The 16758-nt window shown below is 35.6% G+C and overlaps 1 protein-coding gene across 2 annotated transcripts; it reads right to left on the bottom strand.

The window, feature by feature from the left end:
• Positions 1–830: 830 nt before the first annotated feature.
• Positions 831–16246, bottom strand: LOC125490106 (steroidogenic acute regulatory protein-like). 2 transcript variants are annotated; one of them, XM_048628293.1, is made up of 7 exons: positions 16126–16246; positions 9274–9521; positions 8176–8328; positions 6644–6748; positions 4142–4356; positions 3448–3560; positions 831–2519 (listed from the first exon to the last, which is right to left on the bottom strand). In XM_048628293.1, exons 2-7 carry the CDS (start codon positions 9493–9495, stop codon positions 2407–2409), a joined length of 921 nt encoding a protein of 306 aa, XP_048484250.1. In that variant the 5' UTR covers positions 9496–9521; positions 16126–16246; the 3' UTR covers positions 831–2406. The 2 variants fall into 2 exon arrangements, with proteins under 2 accessions (XP_048484250.1, XP_048484290.1); XM_048628333.1 differs by having other exon boundaries at positions 9274–9510; positions 16126–16179.
• Between the last annotated feature and the right edge of the window lie 512 nt (positions 16247–16758).

The following is a 16758-nucleotide window of genomic DNA, read 5'->3' as shown; positions in this document are numbered from 1 at the left end:
TTTATACAGGATGGAAAATATATATGCCAACTTATATGTAACAGAGAGGATGTGTTGTGTTTGTGTACTATTACTGTTGTAGAAACTACACTCACGGGCAAAGAAACAGTTCCACTTACAAAATTCAGACACCAAATGGCTCCAATTTTTTTAAACATTGAATAGGAAGTTTGAACAAATTATATCTGTTTATAGTTAGTAATATTCTCATGCGTCGTTTAATGTAGTAAAATATTGCAAAAGGCGTAATTAACTTAATTTAATACGCTTCGGAGTAATTTGGTGATTTTCTGAATGGAACTTTTTCATTGCCCGTGAGTGTATTTTTAGAACAGCAAAAAAAAACCTCTTATACCAGGGCGTCTAGCACAGGTTTGATAGTTTGTGGAAGACTATAAAAGTTTACGTTTTCTCGCATACAAAGCGCCTCAAGCGGAAACTATTATGAAACTTTTGACAGATAATGTCAGAAGAAAACGTAGGTAAACTTATTTCGTTTTCATAAATTGCAAAACCCGTACTAGAGGGTCTGACTGAACTTTTTGAATGTAACAACAGATGTAGTTGATCAAATTATGACTTTTATCTTAACCATGTTAACTACAAGTTGCTGACATAAATTTCTGAATAACATAAAGTAAAAACTCACCTATATAAATCATTTGTAGTTTCAGTATTTGAACTATAGTAGTTATCTAGTAGATATTTTTGGATGAACAGTTTGTTTATGTAACAAAATTCCAGGCTCATTCCATTAAAAAAAATGTTATTCGCTCGCAATAAAAAAAAGTTCAAGGAATTAGGAATGTAAAAACTGGAAATAAATTAAGAAGTTTTAAATTATTTGTATTCAAGTCTGGGTATATAAACACTACAAATGCAATTGTTATAAAATATCATTAATCGAGACGTTATAATTGTTTGTCATACGGTCTACACATTAGCTCATGTTTTTTAAGGATCATATCAAAATGCACTGATCCACTAAACGTAAAAATATGCAATAAAAAACGAATTCATAGAAAGAAACTGTCAGTTTTCAAGAATCTTACAAGCGTCATCGTGATACTAGGATTTCGACTGTTTTTGACAGAGAGAGCCCCTTATCCGAACGGAGAGTAGTTTGTAAAAATTGACATTCATCAGAAAATGTTATATTTATACGATGAATAAAAACATTTGACTTTGTTTAGAGAGAAAGTCCAAATTCTGGTACTTACCACGATGACCCTTGTAAGTCTTGTGAACTGACTTCGTTATATGAATTTGGGTATCCTACCTATTTACTTATTATCTAATACACTTTTACATAAATCTTAATAAATCACATAGTTATAGTGAGTCTTAATTTCATTAAAGTGAGTTGCAGAGAGCGGCCGTTTTCTTGAACGTTGAGTTTAGTTTAAAAAAAACTATTATATTATTCTAAAAAAACTAAGTGAATCTGTAAAATCATTAAATAATGAATAAAATTGTTGTCTCAGTCGTCAATATCAAAATATGACTTTTAAATACAGTCAAACTATAAAGTCCTGACATCAAAGAGTGCGATTTTGCTAAGACTTTTTATGATCATCCTTACTTACATTTACATACATTTTAAAAATAAAATACCGATTGACTATGGATTTTTAACGGATTTATTCTTTAATAAATATAACAGATCGATTAAATACGATCTTAAACAATAAGTTAGGATCAACTTCCGTTTTCACGACTTTATAGTTGGATTGTACTATCCATTTCTTTCTGACATAGATGAAAATTAATCTATGAGCTCATAGATGGCTCAGATTTGTTATATCAATAAACAAACTGGAAAACTTACTGTTGATCTTTAACTGGTATAAAGAAACGTTCAACACAATGATGCCGCCGTCTGCACGCTGAGTGCAAGTTTTTACACCGTTCGAGCAGTGAAAAGTAAACGCAAAAAAATATTAAACGGTCAACATTGAAGTATAATGTACTAGTAATATTAGTTCAATGAGAGTCACCACATAGTTGTAAAAAGCACCATACTAAAGTGGAACTTATAATTTTGTTTGACAAGATACCGCTTTTTGAAGAAAAAAATATATAAAAATTACCTAACTATGTGAGTAAGTGAGTAATTCATTGAATTAATGTTCAGTTTGACTCGGTTCATCACGACCTATCACGTTCCTACTGCTGGGGCACGGGTCTCCTTCCAATGAAGGAAGGGTTAGGCCTAGTCCACCACGCTGGGCTAGTGCGGGTTGGTGGACCCCAACACAAGCAAGCTTGTGCTGAGAGAGTTGTCGGGTAAGTGGGCAACCCGACTGTTAGATGTTTCCAAGCTACCCAAAGGCCTCTGACTTTAAACTTTTTTTCTTACTTCTCAAAGCTCAAACAGTGACAAAACTCGCACTACAGCTAAGCTATCTACTTGACTAGTCCCTTAGCTTTGGCGTCGGCGACGTGTTTCCTCACGTGCACGATGTAGTCCAACATCACGGTCGCGAACGCCGTGTCTAGCACGAACTGGGGGATTTTACCTGAAAGCAAAGTAAAATAAAAACTTAGTGCCAATTTCTCCATAGTCGGTTAGAGCATAACCAGAAAAGAAACATAAGAAGAAGTGGTTGACTTTTGACACATCTGTCATGAATTTTATATTGTGATGACGTTTAATTTATAAATCAATCCCTGTCAGTTAGATAACTAACTATTGGCACTTAGTATTATTGTTTATAAAAAAAATTCACGGAAAGGTGGGTTTTGCGTCTTGCTGTGACGAAATTTAAAGATCGCGTTATAGCGAGCTATAGCAAGAGTAGTGGAGGATATAATCTGTCTAACTAACGTTAAAAACATAGGCACTAAAAGTAGCATAGCTCTTGAACGGCTAATCCGTTTTTGACAAAATATGGCTGAGAACCCTCTCTAAAACATCCGAAAAATCGAAACGAAAAGCGTTTTCAAAAGTCCTTGAATAAAACTCAGTTAAAAATGCACCCTCGACCCATTTTTACATCCCATGCTCTTTTTTAATATCAAAGAGTTTCTTTCACGGACGATTTCACAGACGACCGAATGGCGTAGTGGTTAGTGACCCTGACTACTGAGCCGATGGTCCCGGGTTCGATTCCCGGCTGGGGCAGATATTTGTTTAAACACAGATATTTGTTCTCAGGTCTTGGATGTGCCCGTAAAATGGCAATAGGCCCGCCCCCTATTACATTGGGACTAACATAACACTCTGGCGAAAAGTGGGTGCAGCAATGCACCTCTGCCTACCCCGCAAGGGAGTTCATTAGTACAAGGCGTGAGTGCGTGTTATTTTTATTTTTTTTCTTTCACATTTCCTTTAGACCTTTGTGAAATGGAGGTACAGTAATATGACTATCGACAATTTTATAATTCAATATAAGGCAGGGGCCTAGTTTGGGATCGGATGGCCGTGTGTGAGATGTCCCCACTCACCTTTTAGATCGCAGCACATGAGCCACTGGAAGACAGTTTTCTCTTCAAGTTTCCCCGAAGACGTCTTCACCATGGTGGGCTTGAGGCACCAGCAACCCACCTTGTTGTGGCCTCTGGTGGGGGAAATAATAAATATGTTAGTACAATGATGCTATGCTCTGGAGAAGTAAGGGCTTGTACACAAAACTGCGTTGCGACGTCGGACCTCAAACATCTGCGACTGTTTTGACAGTTTTTCATGGCAAATGCCGTAAACGTATCACTGGTAGGTCAAGACGATACTTTTATTTAGTCTATGCTTTTATGTATTTATTTAATATGGCAAATCAACAGTACATACTTTTATTTATATTGTAATCTTGCATTGAATTGTAATTTAATATGGAATTCCTCCCTATTCCAGCCAGATTCAGTATTCTACACTCGTAACGCTCAAGTGTTGTTAGGTCGCGCACCGTATCACCGTTTTGAATTCGTATCCGTAAGTCTTGACGGGTATGATAAGTATGTTAATCTAGGATGGAATGTGTATTTTTGTGATTTTAGAGTTGGTCCCATAATAAAAGTCGAAATGGATGACGGGGTGGGATTTTATCAGTGACACGTAGCAACGCGTGTCCAGTTGTCCCTTTGTGATGACTTGTCCCTCGCTGTCGACGGATATATCTATATCTACTACAGGCAGTATTCTCACCTGACCATATCCCTGTGCGGCGGGTACCCAGGAACGTCCACACTGGTGCCACTGCACATGTAGCAGTGCGGGTCCGCTTGTCCCTCTGGGATGACTTGTCCCTCGCTGTCGACGGGCGCGCACCGCCGCAGGATGACGAAGTCTCGTGGCGCTATGATGCCGCGGCCGCCGCCCGCAGTTACTTGGTAGGATAGGTCGATGCCGTCTGCTATTTGCTGGAAAGAAATGATAGTTAATTGTTAGTCAAATGTCGAGTTGAAGGAAGGAACGATAAGATCGCCATTTTTGTACATATGTGTTACTATTTCAGTTATGTATGTTTATTTTATATGTGTTTACTAATAAAGAATATTATATCTAACTTTAAGCTAATGTCGGCAGTTAATCTATATATCTCTTTCTGTCTGTATATTGTCAAACCTAGGCAGAATTACATACAAGGTCGGTACATTAGCGTAAAAACTAAGGGAAAAGGTGGAAAGGAGGGGTTTGTGGAGCGTAGCGAGGACGCTAATAGTCCGAGGGACTAAAGAGGTGATTTAAACACTGTGCTTTTCATTAACGACCCAAGAAAAATTGCTTATACATATTATGTGGACAGTGATGGCATGAGCCGGTCGAGGATCGAAGCCGGGACCATTGGCTCGCATCTAGCGTCCAGTCGTCCGGTCATTGGTTTATAACTTATATTTTCCTTATGGCAACAGCATCGACTCAATAATTACATGATAATGATAAGAAAGTACGGAAATTTTAGATAAATTATCAGTTTTTAATCTTCGACAGCGGTGACACACATTTTGACTTGTATCCGTTAATCCACCTAAGCTTTAATATGTTGCAATTTGTTGATTGATTGGAATTATCGTCTTTTTAATTAATACTCACTTATATTGTAAGTTGCCGATGTAAAATGTATTATCATTGCGTAATTAAACACTCACGCCCTTTACTAACTAGTTATGTAAGTAATTATCAAAATTATCTATGTATATTATACATAGGTATGGTATGACAGTAAGAACGCCCCATTTATTCATTTTCAAATCACCGCTGACAAAATTTGTGCATAAGTGCACCTCTGCCTACCTATAAAAAGAAATATGTGTATCTCCCCAGAAATTGATCTTGAGACTCATCGGTGGAAGATATAAATGAATCAAATAATATTTTTTGACAGACAATTTAATGACCCGTCAATGGATGTTTCAGCGTTGGGGTGGCCATTGTAGTTATTTGGTTGACTGCATAAGAACGGTTGTTCGGTGCATTTGCAACAATCCGGATAGCAATGGACAACATTTCATTTTCTTTACCCTATATTTTTATTAGTTATTCGGAAAGTTTATAGAAAATTAGTGGACCCGTATTTTTTTTATTTTGTATATACATAAACTTTGCATGTTATTTTTAACTTTAAAGTTAATTATTTTAAAACCGGAAGTGACGTCACATATTAGGCTCAACTTTTATTTTTGCCTATTGCCTGAGTCTCGAAAAAAAACATAAATGACACTGACAAGTGACATTTAAACTTTGTTTACATGCCAACCAACAAATGGGTCATTTTCAAATGACCTTGATATTTCTAATGATGGAAAGTAGGTACTTATCATGTAAAAAAATAAGCAGAAGCATTTTTTCAGCTGTGTAGGCGAAGGCATGCTCTGGGACATATTATATAGAGGTCATCTCTTAATAATAAATAAAAAAAATAGTCAGAAAATGTCAGAACAGAATTAATGAAAATGACCCAAATAAACAACAACGTCACGATAAAACGTCAACGTCAATCAAAAATGAAAGTGACAGTTACTTTGTTTTTAAATCTATAGGCTTTGATCATCAAAATGCATCGCACCTGATGCATGACGTCATCAGTAAATTTACTATTTTATGATTTTCTCGAAAATGATACATCAAAAAATACAAAAAAAAAATGTGGTCTTTAGAGCTAAATCTCGAAATGGTTTTCGATTTGTAGCAGCTTTAGTTTTTTGAAATGTTGTCCATTACGCCGCGTGTGCACCAGCATATCAATAATTAACATTGTTCACCATCAGTCCATTCTAGTTATAACATATTGAAGGGAAATAAACTATTATTAATTAATCAAGCATCTTATCATTTGAACTCTAGCACTTTAACGCCTACATGGTACAACGGTCAGTGTGGAGAGATTGAAGATATGACAGAGATTAGGGTAAAATTTATTTAGGGAAGAAGAATGGTCAGTAATATTATATTTTAGCCGCGTACTACCTCAACTCACTAGTTCTGGCAGAACCAGCGGTGTATAAATTTTTGTACAGCACATGCTGAGTCAGAGCCATTTTACTGACATAATACACACCACAATTATTGTTATTCCTCATGTCACTGTACCTATTGATGTTGTTTTGTATTTGTGATGTGTAATGTATTTTTTTAGTAAATAAACGATATGTCTATGTCTATGCCTATATCAGTTTCATTCATCACCTTAAGTTACATGCATCTTACCTTTATAAGGTCACTCTTCAATATGGTGGGGTTCCACTCGGGTAGCCTCGTGATATTGTTCTTGAACTCTTCGTACAGGAACTTCGCTGGACAATCCACTATGCCCTGAAATAAATAAGAAAACCATTTCAATACTAACACACTATGAAGAAAAATATCGAGGGGAAACCTGTAGATTCTAGATTCTAGATGTGTACATCACGACCCATCACCTCCCCACTGCTGGGGCACGGGTCTCCTTCCAATGAAGGAAGGGTTGAGGCCTAGTCCACCACGCTGGCCAAGTGCGGGTTGGTAGACCCCAACACAAGCAAGCTTGTTCTGAGAGAGTTGCCGGGTAAGTGGGGAACACGGCTGTCAGATGTTTTCAAGCTGCCCGAAGGCCTCTGACGAGGATTTAGGACTAGACATTTGATTAGCTACTAATTTTAAAAAGTACAAGGATCAGCATTGTGACTGTGACGCTATTGTCTGCACATGCTGAGCTGGTACCTTTTTCAAGCTCTGGACAACAACATTTTTATATTACTCTTTGTTTTATATTTGTTGTTGTTATCACTACTTAAAATAAACGTTTCTATTTACTTTCAAGAAATATACATCAGTTGCAAAATAAAAGTCATTAGTTAACAGCTAAATGTGTGTGTTTTTGTTCTTATCTTTGTAAATAAAATGATTTTCTTTTCACCGAGAATAGAACTCATCGTTAACAATTATCTAATTACTTTATAATTATTATTGTAATGAGTAAATGGCAATCAAAAATCTAGTTTTATTTGTTGTTGGTTTCTTTCAATTGATTAATAATTAAGAACTCATAAGTATTATATAAAATCATAAATTTACATAAATGAGTGGCAGTAACGATATTATTAATTCTAGATTTTAGATGTGTACTCAAAGTGCATTGTACTCAATCTAAAACGAAGATAATCTATCACATGAGTACCTACATAAGGACTGCGAAAAGCAAGTGGGTCGTTAGCGAGAGAGCGAGTAACCTCTGAATACCCCTTCAGGAATTATAGACATCATATTTTGTACACTTATGTTATATTTGTGCAATAAAGTATTAAATAAATAAATAAAGGTACTCAATTTAGACCATCTTCTATCACTCACTACCAATCACTTTTTCAACATCACCAAAGGTTAACTGGTAGAAAATGCTGCTAGCATTAAGTTCGCCTTTGTAACAATTTATTTTGTTCAATAAAGAGTTTAATAATAATAATAATAAATAAATATTTATATGTTTATGTAAAAAAAGAATATATTAAGCTGAAAGAGGGTTACTTAGGACGTCATCCTGAACTACTTTTGTAAATTCGTTTTTTGGAACACCCTGTAACAGCTACTCACAGTGAACCGGTACACCTTGCCAACGCCATAGCATACAGGATGTTGCATGGAAAAGTAGCTACATAAGAGCGAAAGAGTGACACAGAAGGTCATCCTAAACAACTTTTGTCCTACAAATTCACAAAAAAATACATATATTTTTTAGAACATCCTGTACACCAGCCACTCACCGTGAACCGGTACACCTTGCCGAAGCGCTGCGTCTGCGTGGACTCCACGATGTCCCCCTTGGAGCCTTTCTTCTCCACCCTCCAGTTCGGGGACGCCACCACCCGCCACGCCGCTTGCAGACCCGCCTCGGCTGAGGCTATGTACTCGTCTATCTGTGGAAGGAAAGATGAGGTGTTAGTGCCTATATTGGTCGATGGAACGGTGTAGTGACGATTGGACGGTGTAGTGACGATCGGACGGTGTAGTGACGAGCGGATGGTGTAGAGGAGTGACGATCGGACGGTCTAGTGACAATTGGAAGGTGTAGTGACGATGGGACAGTCTAGTGAGGAGCGGACGGTCTGGTCACATTCAAATCAAATATTTTGTTACATTTGGGCGATATAGTGACAATCGTTCATCCGATTGTCACAATCATCATAATTGTTGCAAATTAAAAACTTATATTGTATTAACTTGAGGGCCGCCCACTAGTATAATTCATTGAATGTATAAATTAAACAATAAAATAAAAGCTGTAAGTATGTGCTTGAAATACAATCCTTGACCTATTACATGAGGAACAACAAAAAAAATATGCATAAGAGGAAATGTAGATTCTAGAATTCAAGATTTAATAGCTGTCACACTAAAGATGTTGTCTAGACTTGCATTTCATACATTTTAATAGGAAAAAACCATCTCATGAATAAAAGTAAATTATGTAATCTGGAATACTTAATAACGCTATGGAAGCGCGGTTTGGACTTTAATATAAGTACATTTGTATAAAATATTAAAATCTTGCACATGCAGTATGCTTGCAACATCTGTTCATACATTTACACATAGGCCTCCTACAATTTTTGTTGCTAGTCTTAAATCACTGGAGCTTGGCCAGCAAAAGATGACCACTGAAAAAGGCAGCAAATTACAAAAATATCCATGTGCACTGTAAATATCCGTGTACATTAACCAATGTAGATTTTCTAAATTTTCCATTCTTGTCAGTGGACATCTTTTGCTGGCCAAGCTCTTAAATCTTTCAATTAAATTGGCCGCCGAACTCTTAATTCTGCCAAAAGAACATTATTTTAATCATAGATTACTTTACTCACCGTCAACCAAACAGCATTAAACTCCTCACGACTAGTATCTCTATTGAACACATACTTCATCCAGCCAGAAATCGAAAGACCGATTTTCGACATGCCACTTAGTTTCTCATCCAACTCTTGGTCTGTCTTAGCTTTTTCCAACTCTTCAAGATGTGGTTTGAAATTTTCATCGTCGAATTGCTCTTCGGTTGAAGGCAATTGCGTTTGAGATGATGATGCCATTTTGTTTTGGCTGGTTTATAATTTCACTGTGATAATGATAATAGAAAATAAATATATTGAAGGTAGTAATACTTTGAGGGTAGTGTAAACCCACACGTGTAGGTTATCATGTATACAGGATGTACAAAAATGGTATTCAATAAGCCGAAACCATAGAATAACTAGCACGTACTTGTTATTCTATGCCGAAACTAAGAAAAACCACCAGTACTTTTGCAACCCCTGTATACTGCCGCAAGGGTATACGGTTTTTTGCTCTCTCTGTTTGGTAATTTATACCTAAGCAATCCAAAGTTTTAAATTGGTTAAAAGATAATAATAAGCCGTATAAGCTTCATAAGCTCTGCCAATAAATATTAATTAAAACGTTCACATTATCTTAAAGAACCGATAACTACTATGGAATAACGTCCTAGATAAAAATCCTGATAGTGCCTAATAGATGAGGGAAGCCTTTTTAATAATTGCGTCATCTGTGGGGTTACCATCACCGAACATTAACAATCCTATAGCAGCATCGATGGCTTGTCAAATCTGACGTAACGTGTATTGATCTGACAGATGTTTGACAGGCGATCGGCGCTGCAAATGGATTGTTAATTGCTTATGTGTCGCTGTTGCTTTTAACGTCTGGCGCACTCTGGGCAGTCAGCGACTGACAATAATCTGACTGACCAATCATCTCACTACGGTGACAAATCCTAATTTAACTGTTGTGTTTGTCACCGACATGCTAAGAATAAAAAGTCGGAAGACAGTCCTTGGTTTCTTCTGGGAGAGACCTATGTCCAGGACCTATTTTAGCTGATGCTGCTATGATCATGACGTAAAGGATCACGACTATGGCTGGACAAAAAACGAACGAACGAGAGCTGTCATGCAATCCGAAACTTAGTTTATCCTAAGCTATGACCCTCCTATTAAGTAAATCACCTCTATCTATACCCGTTTTAATAAAATATTTTTATCAACCACTTTCAAATTAAGTATACTTACGAGTATTTACTTGAGGATAAGCAAATGAGACATGCATTGTGATAATTATCTATTTATACAACGTTAAAAGTTCAAAGGCTGAACAAACTGACGTCAAACGATTATATTTCTTCTATTAACAAATAAGAAGAAGCATTTTGCATTGGCACGGAGTAGTTCATAATGGACAAAGACTTTAAGAATTTATAATATAGTCTATAAAAGAACTGAGAAACAGCATGAATGAATAACAAAGTACTGTAGTTCGTAATTGTAAATTAAATAAATTCTGCTGTAATTATTGGTTCCCTGTGCTCAAAGGTTATCTAAGATAGTGATTCACCATATACAGGATGGAAAGATTTTACGGGTGCTGGAGGGTAACTAGTCTGTTTTTTAATCTTAGATGCTAAATTGACAGATTCTGAACGGCTCATCTACAGTCGATTGTCCCGCCAATAGAACGATACGTCACCTAATCGCGGGACAACCGACATTTGATGAAAGGAAAGGGATTACAAATTATCGGTTACATAATTATAATTAGCTCGGGTTAAAGTAACAATGGTTGAATTAGGTAATCCCGAATACCTAATCATAATCATTTAATCTAGAACACGTTTAGATTTCATTAGAATATTACTATTAGGTACTAATCCTAGAGCTTAAATGTTTGATTAGTTAGGGAGAAAGTACAAAGTGATACACATTACCAATCTATCTGATCGGTCACGTATCTAAAGTGTGTCTGTTATAGGTAAGCGTCCGCCTATCGTACGTATCGTACCAAACGGATTTAATAAATGTAGGGACAAGGAGGGTACAACAGTCACTCGGATTTTTCAACGGGCTATATTATGAAAAGTATAAGCGCCTGAAATATTTTTGTAGGCACAAAACAACGTTCATTAGGTTTCATATACTGTATTAAATAGATTTCGGATTGCTTTCACCAAAAAATAGATAACAACCTTCTTTTAGAAAATGGAAATGGAGCCACTGTGTACTACTATAGTCTGACTATCGACTAGCTGACTGCCCATAAGGTACAGAGGCGCGAGCATAGGATTCGATACTGAATCGAATTACTATTTTCGAATCTACACGAAGGGTCGCTTTTACCAAACGCTAAACGTATTTAAATCAAATTTTAAATGGGCAGTTCTTCTTTTTAACCTACATAACTGTGTCTCTACCAGTTGTGAGGAAAATATCATGAGTTTTACAAATATTTATTTATTTATTTATATTTCAACGTGCATTGTCATCGGCTGTGCACGTTTACAAAAATATAAATTTATATTTTTGTATTTAAAATTACGTTACAGAGTGGTAAATCCGCGTGACAGAGGTGTATTTCATACGAATCTTGGCTGTCTCCCGCCACTTCATCCTGCGTATATTCCATAATGTTACAAAAAAAATATATGACGAGATAAAATATAATATTTTATTTAAACTCCAGAAGATATAACTTATTTAGTAAAACAAAATATATATTTTTAAAATATTTCCGAAATATTTAAAAAAATTGTTGAAAAATTGTCTCTCACTACCCAATGTTTTAGTCAAAATCAAAATCAAAATCAAAATAATTTATTTGTGAGTCACAGGTTAGGTTAAGGTGGATTACAGTATATTATATAATTTCTCCGTGCTCAGCCAACATGGCGTACAAATATTTCAAATTAAGTACATTAAACATGCAAAAACTAAAGATAACACATTCATGTTGTATAAGTACCTACATTTAGTTATATTAATTGGGACTTACTGTGTATCGGATAGGAATTCATTGACGCTGTAATAAGTCTTGTCTAATAAATAGTTTTTAAGTTTGGTTTTAAACATTTGGATGTCCTGTGCGTTTCTAATGTCCTTTGGTAGTTTATTGAAAATAGAGGGTGCCATCCCAAAAACATTTTTACTAAAAAGTGCGGTATTGTGTTTAGGAGTGCTTATCTTATTACCGTAACGTAAGCTTCTAAAGTGCCCGAAAATATTAAAGTTTAGTAGTTACACTCTGTCACGTAGGTTGCCATTTAAAATATTTGTTTGAGCCACTCGTCCTTATTGCCATCGATCAGAGTTTAAGGTCTCCTTTTCCCCCTTGGTAAGATTTCCCTTCAGAGATCCAGACACCGCGTATCGGCAACCCGCAAAGTGTGACACGAGGTGCGTGTGTTTATTCGGCGACAGCTTCGTCACGTAGGTAATTGTTAAAATAAAATATAATTAAATTATTATTTTGTTATTTACTCATTGGTAATAACGATTACTTTGCAATCAGCATGTGAATAATACATTTGATGTTACTGTTTAAATACTATTAGACTTTGCAATACATTTTACCCCTCTGTCACACGACAAATCTGTCACATTCTTACCAAACACTCCAACCTGAGGATATTCATCAACGAAAAATTGAAGAGAAACTACACGTTTTGGTTAAAGTACGAAGCGAAAGGAACGTCCAATACACTTGCGCTGCAATAATAAAAAGTTTCGTTAGTGAAAAAGGTGATTTCGTGCTATTGTTCTCAAGAACAGACGATGAATGTGGTAGACTGTTTAATATGGTAGAGATTGATTTTTCGGATGTTTGATGATTACATTAAAGTCCTTCCAGCTTCTTAGGTAATTAAAAAAGGAAACAATTTAGTTTTTCAAGTTCTAAGAGCCACTTCTGTATTTTCGAAATATGGCTGGTTAAAACTTTAAGAAATTACGTAATTTTTCATTATATTACTTAAATTTTAGTTTGTCGAAAATATTATTTGTGCAGTTAAACATTATTTTATGTAGTTGGAACAAATTTGTCCTTTAAGTTCCTGAAATACGGATGTTTCAGTCTCCAGAGGTTCTCAAGTGTGATTTTAATTAGTTACACTAATTATATAGATATCTCCAGTTAATTCTTTGACTAAATTGAAACCATAATGATTTATATGTAAGTTACTAAATTATTTTTATTAAATAAAACTGTTTTATTCCAAAACTCTGCCTAATATTTAATAGAATAACAACTCTGTCACATCGTTTACCACATTGTAACGATTGGTGTCTCCTGGTAGTCAACTTATTTTTGGTCGTTTATATGTTATGTTATAAATAGTGCAACTTTGGAAAAATCATATTTAATTTAGTCATTGATGTTAACGCCTATGCTGTTAATTTTTTACTGTAATTTGCAGCGAAAAAATATTTATAACAAAAACAAGCTTCATTTTAGCTGAAATTGTGACATAGTGGTAATAACTACTTAATAAATATTTTGTTATTACAAAAAATCCATTCCTTCCTATGTTTTTTAAAATGGTATTTTGTTTATTAGCGTATCAAAAAAGTTTCATTTCAAACGACGAAGACTATCTCGTTAAAAAAAATAAAAGATAATGTGACGAAGGTGTAATTTTTTTTGCCTTATCCACGTATTATGTCCTAAAAATATTGAAAAAATAGGTAAACTACGCGGCTAACCACCTTTTTCGATAGAATAGACATGAAGCTATCATAAAAATGGTAAGAGTTCACCAAAAAGCTATAGTTTTTTTTTTCGAATTTGGGATAATTTTTTATTCATTATGTAGGTTAAAAAGAAGAACTGCCCAAATACATTTTGTACTAACTGACAGACGTATGACAGGCTACTAAATACGTTTAGCGTTTGGTGAAATTCCACCTAACATGGAAAAAACAAATGCCACTTTTGGAACTAAGAAATTTGCCTTACATTTTGACAGTGACATTTGACGATACGCAACGTAAACGGAGGTTTCGAATCCTATGCTCGCGCCTCAGTTGTCCTATCATTCCCTACACCAACAGACTAGAAAAACACAACAATATAGCCTTGGCCTTATCGCTAAGGGCAATCTCTTACACTCATGAGTTTATTTTCCTTACGCTAAAAATATGTCACACACGTGAATACTACTCGCGATCTTTCAATAACATTGATAAAGGACAGTGATAATGATAAAACTATGCCAAAATGTACGTGCTATCGTAATTTTTTGTCTATCTAATATTGCAGTGCGAAAAAAGTAGATAAATTAGATTCTATAGGTCATTGCCGAAAAATAAATGACCGTTGGGGTAAACAAGTTCTCGAATGGAGACCACGAACAACAAGCTTAGTGTGGGATACCCTACGTCCCGCTGGATCGACGATCATAGACAGGTGGCCGGTAGTGGCTGGATGAGGAAGGCCGAGGACAGAGTGCTGAGGAGAGGCCTATGTCCAACAGTGGACTATTACAGACTGATAATGATGGGAGTTTAATAAGGAGCTTCGCTTTAAAAGGTTTTAAAGGTCCCATTAAAAAACCTGCCAAGTGCGAGTCGGACTCACGAAGGTTTCTTTACGATACAAGTCAAGTCTAGTCTAGGTATCCTATCGATAACTTCCTAGGGATCCTTTAAGAGACCCCAATGCACATTGTATGCCTCTCCGTATTGCAGGCAATAATAAAATGAAATCACTATTTCGATAATCGTTCACAATTTACAAGGTTATCTTGAAGATTAGTTTGAGATTTACCTTATCTGTAATCCTAAAGCATAGATTTGTACTTTAATTTAATTTTATTAAAAAGGCGTGCAAAAGTCAAATGGTCGGGGAAAATTATCTTATATCAGTCAGCCTGGGCAGTCAGTGAGCGACTTTTTCTTCGAGTGTTTATTTATTTATTTAATCCTTTATTGCACCAATATAAAAATAAGTGTACAAAGGGTGGACTTAATGCTACAAGCATTTCCTACCAGTCAACCCACAGGAATAATACGAACTAAATCCCATTCCACGGGGAAAGACATCTGATACAAACAAAAACTACCCTTATTCGAATGTGATAAGTAAGTAATAAGTCTGTCAGATGTCTTTCCCCGTGGAATGGGATTTAGATGGAGTGTCAGTGCAAAAGAACCGGCTCTGCAAATAACACACCACTTCTACCACTGAGTTCATATTTTAAAAGCTGTTCCCGCGCGCTTCGCTTCGCCTTAAATAGTTTTCCCGTGGGAATTCCGGGATAAAAAGTAGCCTATGTATTTTCCCAGGGTCTAAATCGTATGTATACCAAATTTCATTCAAATCCGTTCAGTAGTTTTTGCGTGAAAGAGTAACAGACAGACAGACAGACAGACAGACAGACAGACACAGTTACTTTCGCATTTATAATATCAGTTAGAAGACTGACTTTATTCATTGATACAATGGTCGGCTAACTAACTGAAAATGTACTTACCTACCTATTGCATACCTACTCTAAATTTCAATTCTATAATTGATTACAATAAGTAGTAACTACCTATACTTAGTAAATATTTCATTAAGTATTTTTGAAAAGAAATAACCAAAAATCAAACACGACCGGTTCGCTAATAGCAAAGAAGAATCCAAACAATTAGTAACATACAACATTTAATCGCTTCTTTAAAGTTAAAACTGTAAACAGTTGCCAATGTTACCGACCGACCAGCATTTCACGAGATCAACAATAATAACATCTAGGTACCTATTTAGCTAACTCAATCTTCAAAATTACAAACCACACTAATACAAGAGAGAGCATAAAACCTTATACCAGCAATAAGATACACTTTTTAAAAAAAAAACGCGATTCAAATCACAATCATAAACAAAATACAAACGATTATATTTGAATTCAGAAAGAAGCGTGCGTACCGCTTCAAATATAAACCGGTACTGGCATACAAGACTGACAGTTTTTTTTTTACATAAAATGATGAGCGATTACGTCACACTCGATGGGTGTAGCGGCGACCGATACGCGTATTCAAGAGTACACACTCGATAATAATAGTACAGTGGCTTGCAGGTTATTACACAGAGTTTCACATAATGGACAACATTTCAAAAACTAAAGCTGCTATAAATCGAAAACCCTTTCGAGATTTAGCTCTAAAAGGCCACAAAAAAAAAGTTTTGTATTTTTTGGATGTATCATTTTCGAGAAAATCATAAAATAGTAAAAACGTGCTGATGACGTCATGCTTCAGGTGCGATGCATTTTGATGATCAAAGCCTATAGATTTAAAAACAAAGTAACTGTCACTTTCATTTTTGACTGACGTTGACGTTTTATCGTGACGTTGTTGTTTATTTGGGTCATTTTCATAAATTCTGTTCTGACACTTTCTGTCAATTTTTTTATTTATCATATAAAATTGATTAGTACGTATTAAGAGATGACCTCTATATAATATGTCCCAGGGCATGCCACCGCCTACACAGCTGAAAAAATGCTTCTGCTTATTTAATTA

This window comes from Plutella xylostella, chromosome 2, assembly GCF_932276165.1.
Source record: "Plutella xylostella chromosome 2, ilPluXylo3.1, whole genome shotgun sequence".
NCBI classification, from domain to species: Eukaryota; Metazoa; Arthropoda; class Insecta; order Lepidoptera; family Plutellidae; genus Plutella; species Plutella xylostella.
This window is presented reverse-complemented; position numbering and strand designations above follow the sequence as displayed.

Coding starts and splice junctions, on each gene's coding strand:
- LOC125490106 (XM_048628293.1), bottom strand. CDS start 9,495: ATGGCATCATCATCTCAAACGCAATTGCCTTCAACCGAAGAGCAATTC. Junction 8,329..9,273: donor TTAATGCTGTTTGGTTGACG/GTGAGTAAAGTA, acceptor TTCCTTCCACAG/ATAGACGAGTACATAGCCTC. Junction 2,520..3,447: donor CATGTGCTGCGATCTAAAAG/GTGAGTGGGGAC, acceptor CTTTGCTTTCAG/GTAAAATCCCCCAGTTCGTG.